The 23,875-nt window shown below is 40.1% G+C and overlaps 1 protein-coding gene across 3 annotated transcripts in view; it reads left to right on the plus strand.

Moving 5' to 3' along the window:
* Positions 1–1,390: 1,390 nt before the first annotated feature.
* The window catches only part of TEK (TEK receptor tyrosine kinase), a 107,915-nt gene continuing 85,430 nt past the window's right edge, over positions 1,391–23,875 (plus strand). The window contains exon 1 of one of the 3 annotated variants that reach the window (XM_053656331.1): positions 1,391–1,881. In XM_053656331.1, coding sequence (XP_053512306.1) covers positions 1,830–1,881 — 52 coding nt within the window. In that variant the 5' untranslated portion in view covers positions 1,391–1,829. The remainder of the gene's footprint in view (positions 1,882–23,875) is intronic. The other 2 variants (XM_053656330.1, XM_053656329.1) reach the window with 2 other exon arrangements.

The following is a 23,875-nucleotide window of genomic DNA, read 5'->3' on the forward strand; positions in this document are numbered from 1 at the left end:
GTGAATTAGGCACAGTGCCAGATATATATTTTTAATTCTAATTGAATTCTCTCAAACCCCCATGAATAAGACATTATAGCCATTTTACACCGGTTAACTGAGACTCAAAGACATTAAATGTCTTGTCTCAGGCCACACATGTGACTGGAACAGTATGTGAATCCAGCTCCACTTGCAAAAAGACCCAAAGCTTTTCTGCCCCAGCAGCTGGGCAACATCAATTGGTCTCAAGACCATTGCTGATGTGATAAAACCTGGGGCAGAAATTAGGCCAGACTGGCAGCATCTGCCTTGTCCTGTGGTGAGTAGGAAAAGGAGGAGCAGGCAACTCTATCCTCAGGATTGAGAGCAGGGTGATGAACAAAATATCAACTCTCTAAAGTCATAATTCATGTTAAGGAGAAATTATCATCTAGATAAAATAAACTAAGGGCCTCTGATCTCATTTTAGGTATGGTTATGCTAATGGTTGTTTTCCTTTTGGCCTATCTACTCTCTGCTCTTATGAATAATATTTATATCCCACTCACGTTTGGTTGTTACACAGGTGATATATGTATGTATGTATGTGCGCATGTGTTTATTTATTTATTTAAAGCCTCAGTTGAGGACATGTTTATTGATTTTAGGGAGGGAGAGAGTAAGGGATTGAGGGATTTGGGGACCGAAAGAGGAAGGGAGAGAGAGAGACAGACAGACAGACAGACAGAAAGATAGATAGACATCCATGTGAGATTGAAACATCTGTTGCTTGCCTCCTGTTTGTACCCAAACTGGGCATGGAACCTGAAACCTAAATGTGTACCCTGCCTGAGAGGGAATCAGACTCATAGCCTTTTGGTGCCTAGGTTGATGCTCCAACCGACTGAGCCACCTGGCCAGGGCTCATAGGTTCTTTTTTAATTTTGTATGTAATTTTCTTCTGACACGCCATTGGCCAATTACAACAAAGTCCCTCTTGTTGCTAAAATTCTTTTATGCTAAGTTCTTTAATAAATCAGATCACGTTCAAAGGGTGAATTAGTAATAAAAATTAAAGCAACAGCTAGTAGCATGGATATCTCTGGGCTCTTGCCCAACACGCAAATCATCTGTGTGAGAGAAAACAGGCCAACAATTTTGGACTCTGGTCTCTGTGGCCACACTGAGCAGTGACCTCACCAGTAATTAGCCAAATTAATTGCCTTTCGGGTTGTCCTTTCATCACGAAAACTTTTTTCCCCAATTCCAACCACGTGGGTTAAATGAGAACACAAAAGTGAAAACTGCTCCCCACACCCAGAAGCCCCTTTTGTCAGGGATCTCGAGTGGACCCGGGAGAGCTGTTAGAAGGCAGAGGAGGCCGATCATCATCGCATACCATGCATAGGTGGAGGGCTTGTTGTTCTGTTTCCCGCCCATGAGAGGATACCCCTATTGTTTCTGAAAATGCTGACCAGGACCCACACTTCCAACAAAAATTCCTCTACCCCCAGAACAGCAGCAAAAGCAGCAGAAGCAGGAGCAATAGATAAGTGTTTTTGATGAATTGCAAGATGGAGAGGGTTTGCAGTGCCCCCAGCCCTCCTGATACCAAATGCCTTTAAGATATAGCCTTTCCCATCCTAATCTACAAAGGAAACAGGAAAAAGGAACTTAAAACTCCCTGTGCTCAGAGACAGAAATGAGACTGTTACAGCCTGCTTCTGTGCTGTTCCTTCTTGCCTCTGACTTGTAAACAAGACCCACTAGAACATGAGAATGGAAAGCCACAGACCTCTGGGTGTTTGAAAAGATCCTCAGGACCTCACGCACATCTGCGGAAACTGGATGGAGAGATTTGGGGAAGCATGAACTCTTTCGTCGGCTTAGTTCTCTATGGAGTCAGCTTGTTCCTTTCTGGTAAGATTTGGCTTTATTGTTTTGATTTAGTATTTATTTTTCAAACAGTGATTCTGGGCTCTCTCACTATTTCTTAGTGTAGTTAACAAGAAGCAGCTGTGGCGTAAGCACTGTTTATTTAATATATAACACTCCATTTAATATATGTAAGGATTGAAATTCAAAGTGCTTGTGGTATGAACTGACTTTTCCAGAATTTCTCTTTTGCATAATTGCCCCCTGTGTTGCTACAGACTCTATGAGGACTGATAAGGTCACTTTATTTCAAGAGATTTACTTATTTGGTGCGTTATTTTACTTTTTCCTCTTAGAGATTGTTTCCTTAATTTTAAAAAAATCCTGATTTTACCTACTTCAATAAAAATCTTCAGTAATTTTTAAAACAATAAAGTTCATGCTGATAATTAGCAGTGCACAGATTGTCATTTTTAACTGAGAACAAAAATGCTTTTACCCAGATTTCCTATCTGCATGTTATTTTATGCAAAGCAATCAAATTAGTCTAAATACGCTTACTGTTTTTTTTCTTATAGTTGCAGTCTGGAAGCTAAGGGCTATATAATTTTTGTTCATTTAAAATATTTGCCATAAAATGTTTATTGGCCCATTGAAATGAAAGTTCAGGCAGTTGCCCAGCTCACTGGGCACAGGAGAGTATCAGCGCTGTTGTGGAGTTAAGCAACGACTGGTCTCAATATTTTTAGATTAGGTCTGTTATTTAGATTCTCTGAAGAGTGGCACACCTCTGTAGTTCACTCATCTTATGGGATACTGGCTGAAAGTGGTATCAAAACCTGAAGTACAAATAAGTCACAGCTATAATTGCGATCGATCTCTCCCCTTCCGTTTGAAAGCATTCTAATTATTGTAATGAAAACAGAATTAATATTGGAAATGAATTTGAGGGAATATACTGAACTTAATGGTGTAGGCTATATACATTAATAGAATTTGATTCAAATAGATACAGGCAACTATTGTATTATTTTTATAGTTTTTTTATGTTTGAAATCTTAACTATTAAAAAAATTAACCCAATAAAATAATATAATTGAATATAAAATAATTTGTAGCTTTACAGTTTGCTTTCAACAACCAATTACATTGAGGATTTAATCGTATTTTTAAGACAAAGTGTGTAATACAAATTGCTAAAAATGAAATTATCTGAGATGGTTTCAGTACTTGTGTAGAATGTTTTTATATTAATATAGAAATAATTTTAGTTTTCTTCTAATAATATGTACCTTTAGACCAAATAATTATCATAATTTCATTTTGGCTTACTTTTTCTCTGTAACATATTTATCAGTGATTTGAATCTAGACCTGATTCTACACCAGTGATTATAGTAATCAAAAGCCCAAGGGTCTACTGTTGCTCTGAGATACTTTTTAGCTTAAATCACACACACACGTATAATTGTTTTAATTTACTTTTTTCCCCCTGAAGTGACTACATATGACAATACAGGATTAGAAAGGCTGTGATAAAATCAAACAAAAATGTTATGTGGCCGAAAGAGTTGCTCCATGTCTAGACCTTAGTTCCATAAAAATAGCATAGATATCAGCAGGTAGGGGTGCATAGAGAAGGGTTTCATGCTCTTACTGAAAAAAGAGGGTAACACTAGCAAGCCTGGTTACTGGGTCAGGTATGTTTTGTTGAATCCTAACTTGCATTCCCAGTCCAAGCCTCAATAAACATGAATACCAAGGATTCTAATAAGAATCCAGCATGATCATATCTATAGGCATAGAAACCCATTCTTCAAACCAAACACCATTGGTAGACTGTAGTAATGGAGCAAGGGGCTTATGTTTATCTCTCTAGTCCAGTGGGTTTTTCTCATTCCTTTATTTTTTTCTAAACAAACAACTGAAACATGATGTCACATTTGTCTGAGTGAAAGTAGCTCTGGGTGGAAGATGCTTACCCATAACAGGGTTGGAGGAGGTGTGTAATTTTCAAAAGGCTTCCCTGAAACGCACCTAGATTCTGATACAACACCCTCCCAATTAAGAATCATAGCCGCTCTGGCTGATGTAGCTCAGCGGATTGAGCTTGGGCCTGTGAAGCAAAGGATCACGGTTCAATTCCCAGTCATGTCACATGCCTGGGTTGCAGGCCAGTTCCCAGTGGGGGACACATGAGAGGCAACCACGCATTGATATTTCTCTCCCTCTCTCCTTCCCTTCCCCTCTCTCTGGAAAAAAAATAATCATGGCCAATTTCAGCTTACAAACAAGTCCTAATAAACACCAATTTTTTTCTACCCCCCCCCATCCTCACCAAACCAGGCTGCTCTCTCTCTCTGAAGAGTAGTATATACAGAAAAACAAAATAAATCACTCCTCCTGCTTTATCATAGTGTGTCCTATGTGATCAACATTGATCCAACAGGAAGTCTCTGGTAAAGAGCCTTCATACCCCTTTTCTGCCTCATTTAACATTTTAAATAACCTAGATTCAGAGATAGTGAACATCTTTTCTGGAATGGCTCGGGAAATTCAGTTACAGGCACATCTTGGAGATATTGTGGGCTTGGTTCCAGACTATCACAATGATATGAGTATCACAATAAAATAAATCATAATCTCTTTGCTGGTGGAGGGTTTTGTCTTCAATTTGTAAAAGTTCAACATCTGTGAAGCACAATAAAGCAAAGTGCAACAAAATGAGATATGCCTGTATGAGGTCAGGGAAGTGGTTCCAGATGGAACTCCTCATGGGGCTGGTCATATAAGGCAACTACCAAGTCTGAGTAATCAAGGGTGGTGGTCTTAGAAACTTGGATCAGAGATACACCTGGGAATTGTTTTTAGAGGGAGGAGTTTTGCTTCCTTCACAAATGCTCCCTCCTAATCATTGTCTTGTTGGGAGGTCTTGGCATTTCCTTTTCAGCCCTACCCTGCGACAGCTTCCTGCTAGAGCCTAGTTCTTCTAAGACATCTTTCCAGAAGGAAAAGACACTTCCAAGTCCACATCAGAGGACAATACGCTGTCCTCTTGGGCATTCAGATGGGTGGGCTCCAAAGTTTTCCGACATCAATTTGTCTCCTGGGGCCCTACCCCTTAAAAGAGGTGTGTGTGATTGTGTCTCCTGCTTATTTCCTGTACATGGCTTATTGGTTAAAGCACAGACTTGGGCTTCAAATAGATTTCTCTGGGCTAGATGGGTGATCCAAACCAAAGGCACACTATTTCAAAATAGGTAATGATAAGTTGTGCATTTGGATTTAATAAATAAATTATGTATGTTCAATGTGAGGGAGATTTGTTAAAAGTTCTAGTGTCACCAAGTATCACTAAGTTTTGGTGACACACAAAATTCATATGGACCAACATGTTCTCTGCTTACTAAAAATGTAATACATAAGCTTTAACAGTTTGCACTAATAGAAATATATGGTCCAATTTAGAAATAGTCATCACTTCACCCTGCTGCTCCCAGCGTATCTATTAAATACTGAAGCCATGGAGAAATTTGACAACAAACCTAGTAGGCAAACAAGAAGGTAAATGCTTTAGAAACCACATTGCTTGGGAATTCTTAGTCAGAAAAAAAATAGATGAACAGCAGTGTTATAAAGGATTTCCATATAGAAGACATGATAGATTGACTTTGTGTTATGCCAGATCTAGGATCCATAGGTGGAGGGAGTTGTACAAAGAGAGTTTGGCTTTTCTAATGAAAACCTTCTAAAAACTCTATTTAAACATCCCCCTGAGGAGTGAACTACTGCACTGGATAATGTTCAGGCACAGGTTGGGTGATTATTCATTAGGAACATGAATAGAGTGTAGACATACTTTTCATTTTATTGTCTGTTTGTTGCTCCTTGTTGATCACTTAGCAGGTGCCTAAGGTTTCAGAAAAGCCTCCAAGATCTTTGCCTAATTAGACCCAGCTGGGTGTGTGTCCCAACTGTTGACCCAAATATAGTCACTTTACACTGAATTTTAACTCAATATGCCTTTTGAGGAAAAAAAAATCACATGAACATGTGCTATAATGACTCTTTTGAAGCCACTGCTCTATGGAACTAAGGTAGAGCTAATGAAGAATTCAGGAGAAGGAGTTAAGAGAATGGATCTTAAAGTCACAGACCTGGGGTTAAACCCAAATTGGATGACCATGGGAAAGTTATTTAACTTCTCTGAGCCACAGTTTTCTCACCTTTTAGGGATGAGACTATTTCCTAGACTTGTTTTAGGCATTGAGTGTGATAATGCACATAGGGTGTTTAGCAGATAAGAACTAAATAAAGAAAGCCAGAATAATCGAAAGGGAAATGTTGCTGTGAAGCTACTGCTTAGTTCAAGACTGAGTTAATCTTTTCCAAGGTGTAGGGGAATCACTTACGACTCATAGAAGCAGTTTCCTTTTAAAAGACCTCAACAAACTCCAGTTCCTTAAATTTCATGTTAGTCATTCCCTAGTTGACAAGCCAGAATACTTGGCCTACTATCCAATGATATTCCTCACCTACTTGTTCATCCCTTATCATGACCCTTCTACTTCAAACAGGCCCATATTCACCTTATATGCATTCTTTAGCCTTCATTCCTGTTCATGCTGCTCCATCCATTTGGAAATGACAGTCTCCATGTCCATACTGAAAACACAATTCAACTCAATTTGCCTGGCCAACTCTTCCTCATGATGTTCTTTTCCTAATTCTGAGTTTCCTTACCTCACAGGCTGTATCTTTGAGATTTGGGCACATATATTTAGCTGGATTAGCCTCTAACATTTCTGATGACAGCTATTATTATTTTTTTTTAGTTTTACAGGGCATGTATTTGATGTTCAGTAATCTTTATTAAATGGCATTTAATATGCCACAGTGAGAACTTGGTATGCCTCAGCACTTCTTTCTTTCTGAGAAAAAAGAAAATGTAGAAAGGGTTTTAGCTACACTGAAATAGCAACAATATCAGCAATAAATTGATTTCATATACATTGCAAATAGTATTCACTCATATCTTAAAAGGATGCCTTATGTTAAATATTTGATGTACATAAGGTAAAAAGAAACCCCCTTTTTTTCCCTTAGGTATGAAACAAAAAAGATATATTCATGAAAATAGGTTTGACCAGGGATTTACCTAATATTAAGTATTGTATAATTGTTTAATACTACCCAAAAGATATAAATACTTTTTATTCGATAGACATTTATTGAGTTATTGCTTGCCCATCATTCATTCATTTACTCACCTATTATTTCAGTTAAGGAAGACATATTGAGGACTTACTTTGTGCCAAGTACTATACTGGGTACCAGGAATACAAAAAAAAAAAAAAAAGGATGAGTCTTGCTAAGTTCACATTTTAGTAGAAAAGATGAATATAGGTAGATGAATAACATGACATTGTGATACATGATATAATAGGGGTTATATAAAATCTAGCTTTTCAAGAGCTACAAAAAATTTTATTGGCTCCAATAAAAAGTGAAACTTTAAAAATCTAAATTAGACATAAATGTTGAATTAAATGTTTAAAAGCACAGTGTCAACTTCATTAATTGCTAAATTTAGTATGAATAACATTAATTTTTCTCACTTTGCAAGAACTCCTAATAGTAGTTAATATTGCCAAAATTAGGTCCAATTATAGTTACAAATTACTCATAGCAAGTGATTTTGTTTTATTTTTATTAAACAAAATATTTTATTTATTTACTTAGTTTTAGAGAAAGGGGAAGGAAAGGAGAAAGAGGGAGAGAAACATTGATTGGTTGCCTCTCACACACCCCTAACTGGGGACCTGGCTTTCAACTTAGGTATGTATCCTGGCTGAGAATCAAACTGGCAACCTTCTGGTTTATGGGATGACACAACCCACTGAGCAACACTCACTGGTCAGGACTAGACAAATGATTTTAAAACTTGGATAAAGAAGAAATAGGAAGAACTTTCCATTAAAGGGAGAAGGATGTGAAATAGGGCAAGCTCCAAGAAGTTGAATAAGGCTAGAATGTAGGGCAGAAGTGGAAAATTAAGATTGGGGTCACATTGGAAAGGGTTTTGTAGGCCATTTTAAGTAGCTTATATTTTCATGGGGTACTTGCTGAAATTTAGCATTATGTTTGTTCCATTGTATCTGACTATGTCTTGGAAAATTCACTGTGATGATAGTGTGGAAGATGGATTGACATGGCAGAGATGGTAGGCCTGGGCCAATTTGGCTTCCTGATACTTCAGGCAGGAAGGCCTGGATGAAGAGGGGCCTTGAAAGTGTTTTGGAAGTAAAACTGTAGGGGTCGGTGATGCTTACAGGAGGAGGTTGAGAGAAAGGGGAGAGAATAAGCATTGCTTCAGGATTCTGGTTTGGGTAATGGTGGTGCTGTTCAGTGTCTTGAAACATGGCAGACGGAACTGGTTGGAGATGGGCTGAAATGGAGCAGGTAATTATTTTGTATGTATTGACTTAGCAAAATTTGGCTTTCTGGGTCTGATGCTCAGAAAAAGGGATTGGGCAAGGGAATTGAGGCATAGAAATTTATGGTTTACAGTAATGAAGTTATGGGCATGCATATATCTTAAGCTTTAAGTGAAAGGAAGAGAAAGAGGAGATAGCTAAGTGTTCTATGAAGAAGTAGTCAGGGAGTTGGTAGGAGAAGTGAATCCAATCAGATTCCTTTCCTGGGATTTTAGAGGATCAGTGTTTTGATAGCCAAAGAAGGAGAGAGTTTTAAGGAGGGGACAGTAAGATGGGGGCAGCAGAGTGACAGGACAGCCTCAGGGCCTGGCATGGGGGAACCAGACTGCAAATGTGTTGTCCTACAAAGAGCCAGGTGTACCGGTAGTATAAGAACTCAAACTGCAAGGGATGTCAGAGGATCCACTGGCATCACTCCCAGCCTTCAGGAAAGGGAATATCTAAAGTTGCCTCCCTTATTTCTGGAATTTAAAACTGATAATCCAATTCCCACCAGTCTGTCCAAACTGCTTCTTAACTCACATCACACATGCAGAATGTTTTTTAGATTGAGCCAAGACTGCTTTTTTGTACTCCCCACTCTCACTGCCTTGTCCCTTCAGGAGGAATCTGACTATCCCTATGTTCCTTCCCAAAGGCTGCAGAGACAGGTGTGGGGGCGTGCTCTGCCAGATGGACAGAGTTCTGACTCTTCAACATAACTGTTGATTAGAGGGAGTGCATTCCCACTGCCTGGTGACTCCGTGTCTAACATGGTATGAATTTAACAAAGAGAAAGAGAAAATTGAAAGATGAACCAAAGGAACCCATCAGGCTGCCTGTTGAAGGACACAGTGTGTGGCTTCTGTTTGCTCTCAGCTTGTCACAGACCCTCGTCCAGGGCTTGACCAGTGAGGTGTGTGTGGTGGTCACACCCATCTCAGTAGATCTGTCAGCTTTCCCGCTTTTGTTAGAGGGTGATATCATGTTTCCTGGGGGGAGCACTGGAAGACAATGCTAGGCCACTTTCCTCCAGATACAATAGGCGGAGTCAGGAAGGCAGTATTGACATTGCTGGGCTGGGGAGGCACTCACTGCTCTGCAGCCATCAGATGGTGAACCAGCTTAACCTTGGCATACAGGGCCTGGGTTGTGCAAGGCGTCTGGCTGCAGAGCCAAGGGGACTCCACCCTGGGGACAGCAGTGCTTTAGACATCTGGGAATCTGGGATGGGCTTCAAATTCCAATCCCTCTGTCAAAAACAACTGTAAAACAATAATAGTACCAGTAATAACAAAAATGACCACCATAAATGAGTATCTCTATGCACCAAGTGTTTAATATGATTTTAATATCTCCCAAAAACATGTGCAATAGGTATTATTAATTTTGGGAAAACTATGTTGAAACTCAGGTTCTTTTTTTTTTTTTTTGAAACTCAGGTTCTTAAAGGTTAAGTGACTTACTTGCCTGTCATTTAAACTGTAGTAGACACCCATTATTTTGTATTGCCTAACATCTCTATTTTTCAAGAGGTACCATGATTTCCCTCCGTGTGATTCTGATGGGACTGCCGGTCATTGATCGTTCCATCCCTCTGATGACAGCAGTTGGTTCAGATGAAAGGTACATGCCCTACGTGATCAGCTAGACTCTTTCTCTGGGAATTTATGAGCAATATGTTCTCTTTCTTCAGTGAGGACACTGTATACCTGGAGCTACCAGCTTCCTTGGGTGCTTGAAGGAAGCTGGTCTTTGGTGAGAATGAGGACAGTCACAGAACAGAACAAAAGGCAGGCACTCTGACATCATTTGAGTACTGGGTCCGGTGGTTTTACATCAGAGACCCGTCCTGTACCTTCCAATTATGGGAGCCAGTCACTCTTATTTGCCTATACCATTTTGAGTTGGTTTTGTGTCTTTAAAGTGAATAGTCCTGAGTGACCCCATGGTCTCAGCAGGAAATGATGGAGACCAAAGTTTAGTTGTGAATGACCTGAACCAAGATTCTGAGCTCTTTCCCAGACTTCACTTGCTGTCTTCTAACTAGTACTTCCTGTTCACCTTACACTGAAAAATTAGGCTGATAACAATATCTATTTATGTAATTTTGGGGAAGATTTTAAAAGAGATACTACTTAAAAGTACTTAGTACAGGGTTGGTACACAATGAGCACTCAAAAAAATCTGATACACTTAATTATGTGCTTATAAATAGAGCTGGAGACTTTTCTATTGCCTAATGCCAGTCTTCAAAGCACAGATCCATCCATGAGGGTAGGTGGCTCTATATTCTGTGCCAGATGGAACTCTCCAGCTTCCCTTAGTGAAACTCAACATTGGTCCCTCAAGCTTGGCTTTGTCTCAGGGACAAGGAGAGAAAAGCTTAGAGCTGTGTGTTCTTGGGTTTTTGCTAAAAATCTGGAGTGTCAGGTGAGGGAATTCCTTCCTGTGGCTCTGCAGCTCATGACATAGTGCTCCCTGCTTCTCTCCTGCCAGACCCCCATTTCCTCTTGTCTCTGACCCTGATTGGCCTGAAGCTCTAGGGTGATGTGTCTTCTGTGGGACTCTACTTCATTTATTCCAAACCTAAGTTTTAGTTCCTGACAATTTATTCTAGAATTGTCATTTCCAAGTGGAATGTGCCTCACTTGTGACTAAGCTCATTATTGGATTTTTGGGTCCATCTTGGAGTGAGTGAATGTGTGTGTATATGTGACAAAAGTTCTGCCCCTATTTCACTATCATATTTCCTCTAATTATTCTCTTACTCTTAGTTCCCCTTGTGTCTAGCACCTCTTGAATCTATAATGCACTTTCTAACCTTCTGGGACTGATTTAAATATCCACCTATTTACTATTCATTGCTACCACTTCAGATCAAAGAACAGAGTGGAGGCAGTAGTTGGTTGTGGTCAGCAACTGTTCAGAAACCTGTCTTTGCCTACCTCACCAGGGTCTTGTAATTCTCAGTCCCTCATGGTATGTTGGAAATGTATATGGTATATTTCAGTCATAACAGGCTCTTGGCAGTTTCCAAGCATACACTTTGAAGCCTCACTGCCTTTGTGTATGCTGTTTCTTCTGCCAGGAATGCCCTCTTCACATTCTCTTGTTCACCTGTCTGACTTATTCATGCTTTCAGGTTTACTTCAGGTATTATTTCCTCCAAGAAGACTTTCTTAACCTCCTTACATGTGTGAAGGCCCTGCTGTATGTAGCCTGAGCTCTACCAAAAACATTGCCTCATATGCAGGTAGATTGTTTGGAAAGTGATCCCAGGGAGCGAGAGTAGGTGACTAAGTGAATACAACTGTACTAGAGTGTGTTATCACATTGGCCACTGCTACAGATGCCTGGTGCTTCAGACCTTCAGAGAAGCCTTATGAAATGAAGCTCAGAAATGTTTACCTGCAAAGGGAGAAATGTGTTCATCCATTTCTATACTCTCTCTTCATTCATGAGTTAAGTAGCTCTAAGAAGCTAGTGAGTGACTGACTGCTGGTTTCCTGTACTGTTGTGCCAGATAAAGTTCTAGGGGAGGAAGTGAGGTCCACTCGCAGGGGTTCTGAGTGAGCTACTTTGAGGTGATATCTGCTCACAGCTGGTGGAGGCCTGCACAGAAGTGGCCCCTGACGAGGCAGCCGGCACCACAGCTGGGATGGGGAGGATTTGCATTGGTGCTCAAGAGCTATTGGATATAGGCATCCTTGTGTTCACCTCTGTCATAGTACCTAGAAAATTAACCTACAATTTATGGTTTACTTGTTGGTTTTACCCACTAGACTATCAGCTGTGTTTGGCATTTCAATATTCTCAGCACCAAACATAGTATACGGCTGGCAGAGAAATGCTTTAGTAAATTGTTTTGTACTGGATTAAACGTTCTAACCTAGTGCTTCCCTACCTGTACACGTATAGTGCTGCTGGCCTGGAAGATGATTTTATGTAGTGCCTGGAGAAATATTTTTAATTATGATATTTATTAATATGTAGACATAAATATGTGTGTGTATGTATCATGTCATTCATACAATTTTATGACTACTCTGGCTTAATATGAAACTATGGGGGAAAGATGAATTAAAGAAAATGGTTAATAGAATAATTATACAAGTAGCATGTAGATTCAGCAAGAATCATGAAAGTGATGCCTAAGTTAATTTAGTTTGGGAGATGCAACTGTAACTACATGAGTCAGTCAATTCTTTTAAGACTCTTTGTGTGTGTATCAAATAAAAAGAAAAGGAAGTGGGCACATAATTAATATAATCATAGTGACAGTCTCAGGGTGATCAACCTGTTTCAGATGACTGCCTTGGCCTCTAATTTTGCTTCTCTCAGAAAAATCTGCAAAGTGGAAATTTCTTAATAAATTACAGACAGCACCTAGTTTGTCCTTTGGCACACTGGGCATCCCTCAAGGTCTAGCAGTTAGCCAGCAAGCTAATGAGCAATGCCTACCAGTGGAGAAATGGGTGGGTCAGTAGCCCTTTCTATGCACTGGAAATCTGCTAAGCATTGCAGTTACAGAGATGGCAAAGAGAGGGACCTGACTTCAAGTGGCTTGCACTCTGGTAGATGAGATGCTCTGATCTACTGATAGAGCTGATAGAGCTGATAACAGAACACGGAAGCTGGTTAGTGAGTAATCTGGGAAAAGAATGGGGTCTCATTAGGAGGGTGACATTTGAGAAGGATGAGTAAGATTATGCTCTGTGGGAAAGCTGCAGTAGATATGAGAAGTAAGTAAGGCATTCTAGGCAGAGGGAGAGGCATGGAAAATAAGGAATTCAAAGTGTAATACTCCAGGGCACACTGAAGGAGGTGGCAGGAGATAAAGCTGGGAACCTGGGTTGAGAAAAATGTAATTTGGTTTGAGGTGGGCTGAGTGGGCAGGGTTGGAGATACTTCTGGGAGATGTTAGGATGTAGTGTGAAGCTGTGTGAGGGAATGAGATTGCCCAACGGGTAGTTCTGGGAACTCCTATCAGGGGGCAGAAGAGGAAATTGAAGGCATTCAATGAGACAAACTTAAGGAGGTGGGAGTTTCCATTATATCAAAAGTTTCAGAGGCAGAAGCAGAATAAGGAGAGGGACTAGAGAATTTGGCAATTAGATGCTGTTGCAAAGCATTTTCAGGGCAAGGGTTGAAGAGTCAGTGGGAGGTGAGGGCATGGAATAGATAAGCAGGGATTCTTTTCTGAGAGATGTCCCAGGTATGCATATGATTTTCTGTAAGCTTGATTCTAGGTGAGCTGGTAGGGGAAGGGCGGAGGTCCTCCCTGCTGTTGCTGACTCAGGCACTAGGAGGATATGCAAAAGTTTAAAGGAAGTTGGGAAAGACCTCTTCCATAACAGACATTCTCCCTTATCCTGGATGTGTCCCCAGGACACATTATGAAATCATTATAGTTTCAAAAATCCATGGAAATGAATGTAGAAGTTTTTGTGGAGGGGCCACATACTGTTACCTAGAATAACAGAATGTTAGAACTGTCAAAGACTTAAAAGATATCTAATGCAGTGTCTCTGAAGTGCCTTCACAGAATGTACTAATTCCAGGAAAGGCATAGAATCTTTTTTCTTAACATCATGTGGAGCTAATGTATCATACTTCGAGAAATGCTGATGTGATTCAACTGGCTAATTTTACAGATATTGACATTGAGGCTCAGAGACTTCAGCACTTAGCTCATGCTCATTCAGCTCATCAGAGGCTATGGTTCTTCACTTTAATAGAGAGAGTAGAAGGCAGTGTAAATTAGAGATCAGTTCATGTACTGCATAGTCAGACAGTGTGAGATGTCATTCCAGCTTTATCACTGTATTGCTTAGCAGTTGCTGTATAACAACTACTCCCTTAACTCAGCGGCTAAACCAGCATTCACCATCACTCACATGCCTTTGGATCATCCGAGCTTTTGCTTACCTATGCTTAGCACAGCTCAGTGGTGCTGTTTCAGTTTGCAGCAGCCGGGGCAGCTCTGCTTCTTGCTGTAGGTGTGTGGGTTGTCTGGGTGACTCTGCTCACATGTACCTCATCCTTCTTGGATCAGCAGACTACCCACAGTGTATTGTTCTCATGGTGATGTGAGAAATGGAAGAGGGCTAAGTAGAAACAAATAAACAAGAGAAGCTTCTTAAGACCTAGGCTCAGGGCTAGCATACTGTTGCTCCCAAAGTCATGTGCTATGTCCAAGGTCAAGAGCTGGGACATACACTGCCCTTGATGAGACCAAAGCAAGGATGTGGATGCAAGCAGGGTTGAAGAATTGGGGCAAATGATTCAATCTAATGTTAGCTGTGTACTGTGCTGCAAGTTGTTTTGGAGGGTATTAAATGCATTAGTTTATGAATCATTTGGAACAATGCTTGAACTTAGAAAACACTACATAAATGTTAGTATTTTTACTAACTTCATCCATCTGACCATCACTACCAATGCATGGTGCAGAGTTTTGGGGGTCCTTGTGGCCTGAGTGGCTATGGAAGGGTCAAGGTTAGAAGTAAACTTCTGAAGAATCCCCAAATTCCTCATGCACAAATTTCTTTGTTTCTCTTATAAGTGCATAATGGCTGCAGATGTAAGGCCTCTGCCAGCGTGGGCTTTGCTTTCTGCTGTCTGGCACTCTCGGCCCCTTTTCCCTGTGAGTCTCACACCCAGAGTTAGCAGTGCTTTTCACACAAACCCTATGCCAAGAGGTATGGAACTGGAGCCAGCAATGCACAACAGCTGCAGGAGCTCAGCCACTTTCAGAGGCCTGTAGTAATCTCCCAGCAGGCCTAGCTAAGCACAGCCCAAACCCCAACCACTGAGTGACTTTAGAGTACGTAAGCCATCAGCAAAGTGTGATTCCAACATGAGTAATACATGAATTCTGCCAGCTGCTCCTGGAATCAAACAAAAAACAGTGCTGTTGCCAGCCAGGCATAAAAATCACCATTAATTGCATCACTGTCTTCCCACAAAAGCTGGGAAGAACCAGTGACTCAGGCAGACTTCTGTTGGAGGCCCCCTTTGCCTTTTCTAGAGATTGCTTTCTGATGGAACGCCTGGCTTATAACCCCCACCAAACCCACCTTTTCATTTTAACCAGGTGGTTCTGAACACAGGCTCTGAGGGCAGATGAATCTGCGCTGGAGTCCTGCTCAACGATGTGGTAGCTGTGTGACCTTTCACAAGTCATTTCACCTCCCTTTTAGATAGGGATAATGTCACCAACAGTAAAGAATTGTGGTGGTTGCAAGATATTAATATAAGCCGATCAAATGCTTAGAAAGTGCAGGTTCATAAGAGGTGCTTGATAAATATTAGCTATCATTATTATTTCTTATGTCTCTCTATGGCTCCTAAGAGAACCCTGTCTCCAAGAATCTGTATAAATGTTATTCTTGTCCAGTGCATCCCATTTCAACATACCTCATTCCTTCCCAACCCATTCGATTCTATAATTAGTTTTCGAGCCCTACTCTGTGCCTAACACTGGGTCAGTAGATAGAAGATGAATAAAGTCGAGTCATTGCTGCTAAGTAGCTGCCATTGGGCTGAGAGTTGCAGAGAGACATAGGGTAGATTCTTGTTATCCATCACAGTTTTGTTCTATCAACCATGAACACAGGGTTAGTTTCCTGCAAGCCGAAGCATTTTTGTCAACTGATCAATACAAAAATCAGTTTTGCGTGTGTTTCTGTTCAAAGAGAAATCATTAAATGTATATGGCTGATCCATTAACCCAAGCTTGTGCCTAACAGCCCTATGACTCCTGGCTGAACAAAGCTTATCTAACACATGTATTTTCTCATAAGGCATGTCCCAGCATTCTTGTGCTTGGGAACATCAGATGGCATTTTTACACTCTGCTTGTGAGCCATCTGAAATGGTAAAATTGCCAACAAAAAGGACAGAAAGGTGACAAAGTAGCACTAAAGGTACCTCAAAAATCAATGCTGGTTTACAGTATGAGAGCTGAGTGGAGTGATGCCTTGTTCTACCTCAGGTGGTAACTCATGCATCTGAGGACTCAGGGTTTTCTCTCCTCTTCATGAGTATGAATGTCTAGAAAATCACCATAAGTATCAATTTTGAGATATAACTAAATTGTAGGCAAACTTTCAGACACAGAATCAAAAAATAATGAGGATAGACTGTTTATACAAATGATTAAACAACTCAGACTGCAATAAAGTTTCCATAGAAGTCAGGGCAAGCACAGGAGAGAGAGAAATGGATTCAATATGGGACGATCAATTTCCACAGACTGAAATCAGACTTTTGAGTGCAGGAGAGCATTTCTGACAGATCAGACAGAGATGGAAGCATGGAGGGGTGGAAATCCTACATCCAGCCAGATTAGCCAGATTGGGGCTAGTGGGCGGAGGGATTTCTGCCTCCATCACTGTGCTGTGTAGCCCAGGTTTGATGGGAGGCCTCTTCTTGTCCACATCCACTCAAATGCAGGACCTAGCACTCTGAGATACCACACCAAGGACTCTACTCCATAGAGTCAGCGAGTAACAAAGAGTTTTTAGTGGGTCAAAAGGTTTTTTACTTCTCCTGGTCAAAGGAGAAGACAGTTTGTGTTTACAGTGTGCAAAATTTAATAAACTCACCAGTTTATTAAATTCCTCTACTTAATCTGACATCTGTGTTCCTCTACTTAAGTTTCTCTCTAGCACCTAGTCTCCTCGTTTCCTCTTCCTTCCTTTTACTGCCTCTACTAGTCCACTTTCACCTTCACTTGCATAAACCATTCTGCAAAACAAAGGTCATCTCCTGATGTAACCTCTCTCCCCTGGAATCTCAGCAGGAGCCCTGGATCTTTACTCAAGCATGCCTTTTAGGAGTTTACTCTGTCCTCTACTCCCTACTCCAAGGGGCTTATCCAAATATTCACCCAGTGAAATACTTTATCCATAAGCAATCTTACAAGATCCCAGATAAGTTACCACTAACTATCCCTGGCCTACTAGTTATACCTGACAGAGTAAGTGTTTTCTCTCTGGGATGCATGACCCATGCTTTTGGCAGTTTTTTTTTTAATTGATTATGCTGTTACAGTTGTTCTATTCCCCCCTTCATTCCCCTCCACCCTACCCCCCTATCCCCACCATTACCCCCCTTTAGTTTATGACCATGTGTCTCAAGTCCTTTAGATTCTATATTTCCCATGCTATTCTTGCCCCCCACATCTATTTTCTATCTACTGTCTATGCTACTTATTTTCTGTACCTTCTCCCCCCATCTCCTCCTCCCACTCCCCTGTTGCTAACCCTCCTTGAGATCTTCATTTCTATGTTTCCACTCCTGATCTAGCTGTCCTTTTAGTTTGCTTTCGTTTTAGGTGTGGTTGTTAATAACTGTGAGTTTGCTGTCCTTTCACTGTTCATGTTTCTTTAACTTCTTTTTCTTCGATAAGTCCCTTTAACATTTCATATAATAAGGGCTTGGTGATGATGAACTCCTTGAATTTGATCTTATCTGAGAAGCACCTTATCTGTCCTTCCATTCCAAATGAAAGTTTTGCTGGATAGAGCAATCTTGGTTGTAGGTCTTTAGATTTCATGACTTGGAATACCTCTTTCCAGCCCCTTCTTGCCTGGAAGGTCTCTTTTGAGAAATCTGCTGACAGTCTGATGGAGAATCCTTTGTAGGTGACTGTCCCCTTAGCTCTTGCTTCTTCTAGGATTCTCTCCTTCATTTTAATTTTGGCTAATGTAATTATAATGTGCCTTGGTGTGTTCCTTCTTGGGTCCAACTTCTTTGGTACTCTCTGAGCTTCCTGGATTTCCTGGATGTCTATTTCCTTTGCCAGATTGGGGAAATTCTCCTTTATTATTTGTGCAAATAAGTTTTCCACTGGTGGCTGTGCCTTTCCCCTTTCTGGTACCCCTATAATTCGGATATTGGAGCGTTTAAAGATGTCCTGGAGGTTCCTAAGACTCTCCTCATTTCTTTGAATTCTTGCTTCCTGACTCTTTTCTGTTTGGCCATTATTTGCTTTCTTCTGGTCCACTCCATTGATTTGAGTCCCAGTTTCCTTTTCATCGCTATTGGTTTCCTGTGCAATTCCATTCATTTCAATTAGTTTCGCCTTCATATGTTTCTCTAATTTGTGGCTATAATCAACCAGTTCTGTGAGGATCCTGATGACCAGTGTTTTAAACTGTGTGTCTGAGAGTTTTGCTATTTCTTCATCGCTTAGGTCTATGGGCTCAGGGACTTTGAGAACTTGTGACATTTTTGGTCTGTTCTGGCCCTTTAAGTGTGAGAAGCGGAGCCTTGGACTCCCAGGTGGCTGGGTTGTGACGCTGTATGTGGGGGCGTGGTCAGAGCGGGGAAATGGGGGCGCCCTCTACTGCCGCTTGCAGCTTGCAGCGGGGATACCAGCCCCGGTCCAACCGCCCACTCCCTCGCCTGTCCGCTCGAGCACAAATAGGCGACCATAGTCAACACGCAGCACCGCTTCCCCGCTGTCTCCTCCGTGGTCGCTCGCCTGGTCACTCGCCCGGTCACTCGCCCGGTCGCTCACTAGGTCCAACCCTGCGCCTGGATTTCAACTCTGGATTCCGCGCCTGAGCCCGTCTGACCGAGTCTTCCTGTGCTACCCCGCTCCACCAGCCACTGCTTTCGCCCCTTACCGGTCAGGCTGAAGAATTTGTTGTTAACGGACTTCCGAAAAGTTCAATTTTCCGTGTTCTGGCTGTGATTTCTGTTGCTAATATTTAGTTGTCCCTAAACTTGGTTGTGTGAGAAGGCACGGCACATCCACCTATACCTCCATCTTGGCGGAAGTCGCTTTTGGCAGTTTTTACGGAGCCAAGTAAGTCCAAGTCCTTGTCACACTAGATATTTAATAAATGAATAGATTTGGGCTAAACTGATGATTTGGGGAAAAGAGACATCTCTAATGTTGTCCTCCACAAAGCTGATACATAGTTTTAATTATTGTAGTTTTTTTATATATTTCACAGCCAGGTTTTATGATTTTCATTATATTAAGTTCTAAACATTTGTTCCTAATCATTCTTAGCAAAATCCCCAAAGATATTGTTTTTGAAACTTAATGAATAGTGAAACTTAATGAAACCTAAGAAAATTCTGAGAATAAAAAGTAATGTTTGGGGAACAGCTCTACTAGATCATAAGACAGGGTGTAATAATGTAATTTGGTGGGGTACAGCCCAAGATCATGGACACATGATCAACACACTAGAAAGGCCAGCACCAGACCTGAGTTGACATAAAAATTTAATGTCCTAGAAAGGATACAAATCCATGGAGAAGGGAATAATAGTTCTATGAATAATTAGTTTTCTGTTTGGAAAAAAAAGACTTGTTTGAGAAGCCCATCTGTTACCACACACCAAGATAAATTACACATGACTTAAAGAGATTCAGTAAAAATGTAAGCTGTCCAAAGAAGCTGAAAGTGAATATTTATTGGCTTTTCATATGGAGGACTTTTTAAGTTTAAAAACCATAGGAGAAACAACAAAAATAAAACTCAATATACTTAACTACATAAATATTTAAACTGTTAGTCTAACAATAAGTAAAATTAAAAGATAAAGATCAAATAGAAAAAACACGTGCAACAAATATGGCAAGTAAGACAAAGTATTTTTGTTAAAGAAGCTCATTGAAATTGATAGAGAAAAATCAAAACATCAATAGAAAAATAAAGGAATGAATAATTCACAAAAGGAGGAAAGTGAGTAATAGTATGTGGAAAAGTTCACCCTCTAATTTAAAGTTAAATCAAAATAAGGTACTATTTTTCTGTATCAAACTAGCAATGATTAAAAAACACATGAGAATACTCAATAATACATGGCTGGAGTTGATGAAATGTTCACTCATATACTGTGACTTTTTAGATAGGAATTTGGCAATGTAAAGTACAATGATAATATTTTAAATGTTATAAGATGAAGTACAAATTCAGAGTATGAAATTATATTTGGTTTTAGCTTAGGAAAAACCTAAGTACTGTGTTGGTTTCTGTAGCTTCTTTCTATACCCAGTCTGGGAACAAAATAAAGGTCATTTATCAAGTCCTAACAAGGGTGAAAATGTTCCATTCTAACCATTTCTCACTTCTCACTGTGTTTGGATAGGCCTGGGTTGGTGTTCAGGGAAGGGTTTCGTAATGAGGAGATACATTTTAAAATACTTTATATTCTGAACATCCTAAAAAGACCATTAAATATAGTATTATTTTGTGGTTTTGAGATACTTTTTGATGATTATTCTTAAATTGTTATCATCTAACAAGATAAAAATAAATATAAAAGAACCCACATTTATCAGGACCACTGTATATTTTGCATACATAAAATGTTTTTTGACTGCCAATGTATTAATTAATGCAGTATTGTTACAAAAAATAGATTCCAGAGACCAGGTCTTCCTCGGACATTTGTATTGGAACATTCTGGTGGCTTATTGAAATAAGACCCAAGGAGACAATGAGAAATGCTACTTTCACAGTGTTCATTTGATTTTTAAAGTTGAGGAACAAAAACTTCTATACACATTGAAACTCTGTATACAAATTATGGCATTTGTGTGCTTTACTTTCCTGAAAATATGTATTTTTCTGATTACAAAAATACTTTATGTTCATGTAGAAAAATTTGAATACATGGGAAAATATTTTTAAAAATTCAGCCACCAGATTTAACTAGACATGCTTCAAATGTTGTATATATGTGTGTGCATATATAAATATATATATGCATTATATATATACCATATATACATGATTTACTCCGAGATTCACTGCCTACAAACCTGAGGTTCTGTAGGTGCTTGGGTCATCAAGCGCCACTAAATGCACACAGCTGTTTTCTTCTCCATTGACGTTTGAGAACTGCACCCTTTCAAACATTACAATTTTGAAATCAGCTACACAGACCTCAGCAATCAGGTTTTAATTTCAAGCACACAGAATAGGTAGAGCACAGTTTTGGCTTTCTTTGAGTGCATTATGCAATCTAAGAACTAAAGTCAATTTAACCTAGTTTTAACTCCTTTAGGAGACAAATTAGGAGTATGAAAAATTCTATTTGAAACCCAGGCCTCTGGCTGATTAGTTTTACATTTTAACATGCTGAGTCCAAGGATTTTGGACTTCAGTTTGCAGAGCACATGATAAACCTGTTCTCTAGTTATGACCTTAGACTCTAAGTGTGTGTCATCTTTAGACAGACTCATATTTCTTCTTTAGATAAACTTTAAACTAATTAGATAAAACTAAAACTTCATGGCCCCTCCTAGAAGTCAAGTCCGTTTGAAGCTCAAACAAGCTGAGAGAATGGAAGCTTTAGCAATACAGCCCAGAGTGCCAGGCCTTAGAAGGAGTGCATTTCTGAGTTTTCAGAAACATATATGCTGACTGAGTTAATTTCTTACCCACATTTGTGTTGCTTCTCTGGTCTCTTAAAACACGGGAAAAGGGACAAAAGGCTGTAAAATAATAGTTGAAAAGGATCCTTGTCCTACTGCACCACTGTTGTTCAGGGTAGTATTCATTATTAGTTCACACTCTGGACCTCATTTTCTATGGATGTGCCTGTAAGTTAAAGATTCTACTAAAAATGTTAGCTTTTCCCTGTGATAAGCTCTGCACACAGGGTCACACCTCAGGAGGGGCTAGTTGTGACGATTTTGCGGGGAGCAAACTCCATTTTCTCTTCATGAGTCACACCTTTAGGGAATCATAAATCATCTTCATCATCACTGTTTATTGGCTTTTCCACTATTTGCCTCACACTCTTAACACATCATTCATAAAATTTACAAAGCGTTTTCTCATACTAATGTAGATCTGTACATTACTCCATCTCAGTGAAATGTTTAGAGGTTAGTATCATCAGCTCCACTCTACAGGTGGCCAGTGTGGGACAGAGGAGACTAAGGAACCTGTGCATGGTCCTGTGTTAAATAAATAATGTGTGGCAGACCCAGGATGCAGACCAGGATGGTTTCATTTCCTAACCTCTGGCCACATACTGCACTGCTCTGCTGCTGAGCGGTACTAAGCTTCCTGGCCTTCTGTGGGTGATCTGTTCTGAGATAGGCTCAGCCCTGCGCAGGGCACCTGGAGACCTTGATGTTTGGACACATCACCATGATGAAAGGCGCTACTATAAATCCAAGGCTTAGTGTGCACAGCACTAGCTGCTGGCTTTCCTTCCCAAGAATTCAATTTTTAAAATGTTTATCTTTTTATTCTGTGTGTACAATACCACCAACCAGAGATAGGCACTGTTAACATTTTCCAGATAAGATTGAATTTTATATCCTCCCTGTGGAATTCAGATGTCCTCCTCCAGGTTTCCCCTGTGAATTGCCAGGGCACTCACATTCTCACGGGTACGTCCCACACTGACTGCTGACTGAAGCTGTGATTTTATTTAATTCAGACACTCCCTTGCTCACTCCTGCCTGTGTGGTCTCTGTTCAGCTTGGTGTCAACCGAGACATTCAGCTCAGCCTTTTACATCAATTAAAAATAAGAATGGCAACATCTCTATACAAAGACAGACCCACAGATACAGAGAGACATGTAGACACAATCATAAACAGGGAGACACAGATTTTTTGTGAGTATAACACCCTGGACAGACGAGTTGGGGCAAAGATGGGGTTTATACTGTGGCGATGCAAACAGCTTCACATCCAGTATCACTCACATCTGTTTGTTCTAGTCCATCAGCTCCTGTCATGTCACGTGGCCTCCCTCTTTTCTTCTCTTACTGTTCATGTCACCCATCAGGAGTGTGTTAAATTTATGAATTAACTTAAGAGTTATCTTTTCACTTAAAAACACAGGACATCTTTCTCCATGTCTTTATATCTGTTGTATATTTTGGTAAAAGTTTTTAAATTTATTTATCTTTAGAGAGGAATTGAAGGAGAGAAATAGCAATGTATGGTTGCCTCTCCTGAGTCCCCTGCTGGGAACTAGCCTGCAACCCAGGCATGTGCCCTGACTGGGAATCGAACCGTGATTGTGTGGTTCATAGGCCCACGCTCAATCCACTGAGCTACTCCAGCCAGGGCTATTTTGGTAAAATTTTATAGATTTTATTTTCACATAGACCCCCACATTTCATGCTGGGATCTTCAGTACTAAGTGATGTATTTATACAATTGTTATGTACCAAACCGTTCTTGCCTTCTGGGGATAAACCCATAGCAATATGCCAGTATTTTATATGAAATTTTTTGTAAATAAGTTTTCTAAGTAGGATTTTTGTTTATATTCATTAATAAACAGTATTTAAAGCTATCAATTTGTCTAAGAAAGTAGTTTTGAATACATTGTGGCAGTTTTGAAAGTAGGGTTCTTTTTCATTTTCTACAAATCTTGCCTTTTCAGTTATGGCCTTTTAAAAAATTAATAATTATTTAGAAGACACTTTATTATTTTTAAGGGGTTGGTTTTCTTTTTTCTGTTCAATGATAAATTGTTAAATTTGAATTATTGTGTATGGTATGGAATTGTTTTGTTGTGATTGGAATTATTGCAGGAACAATTTCCCTTTGTTGGACTTC

This window comes from Artibeus jamaicensis, unplaced genomic scaffold, assembly GCF_021234435.1.
Source record: "Artibeus jamaicensis isolate MK-2021 breed Jamaican fruit bat unplaced genomic scaffold, CSHL_Jam_final scaffold_1964, whole genome shotgun sequence".
In the NCBI taxonomy this organism is placed as follows: domain Eukaryota; kingdom Metazoa; phylum Chordata; class Mammalia; order Chiroptera; family Phyllostomidae; genus Artibeus; species Artibeus jamaicensis.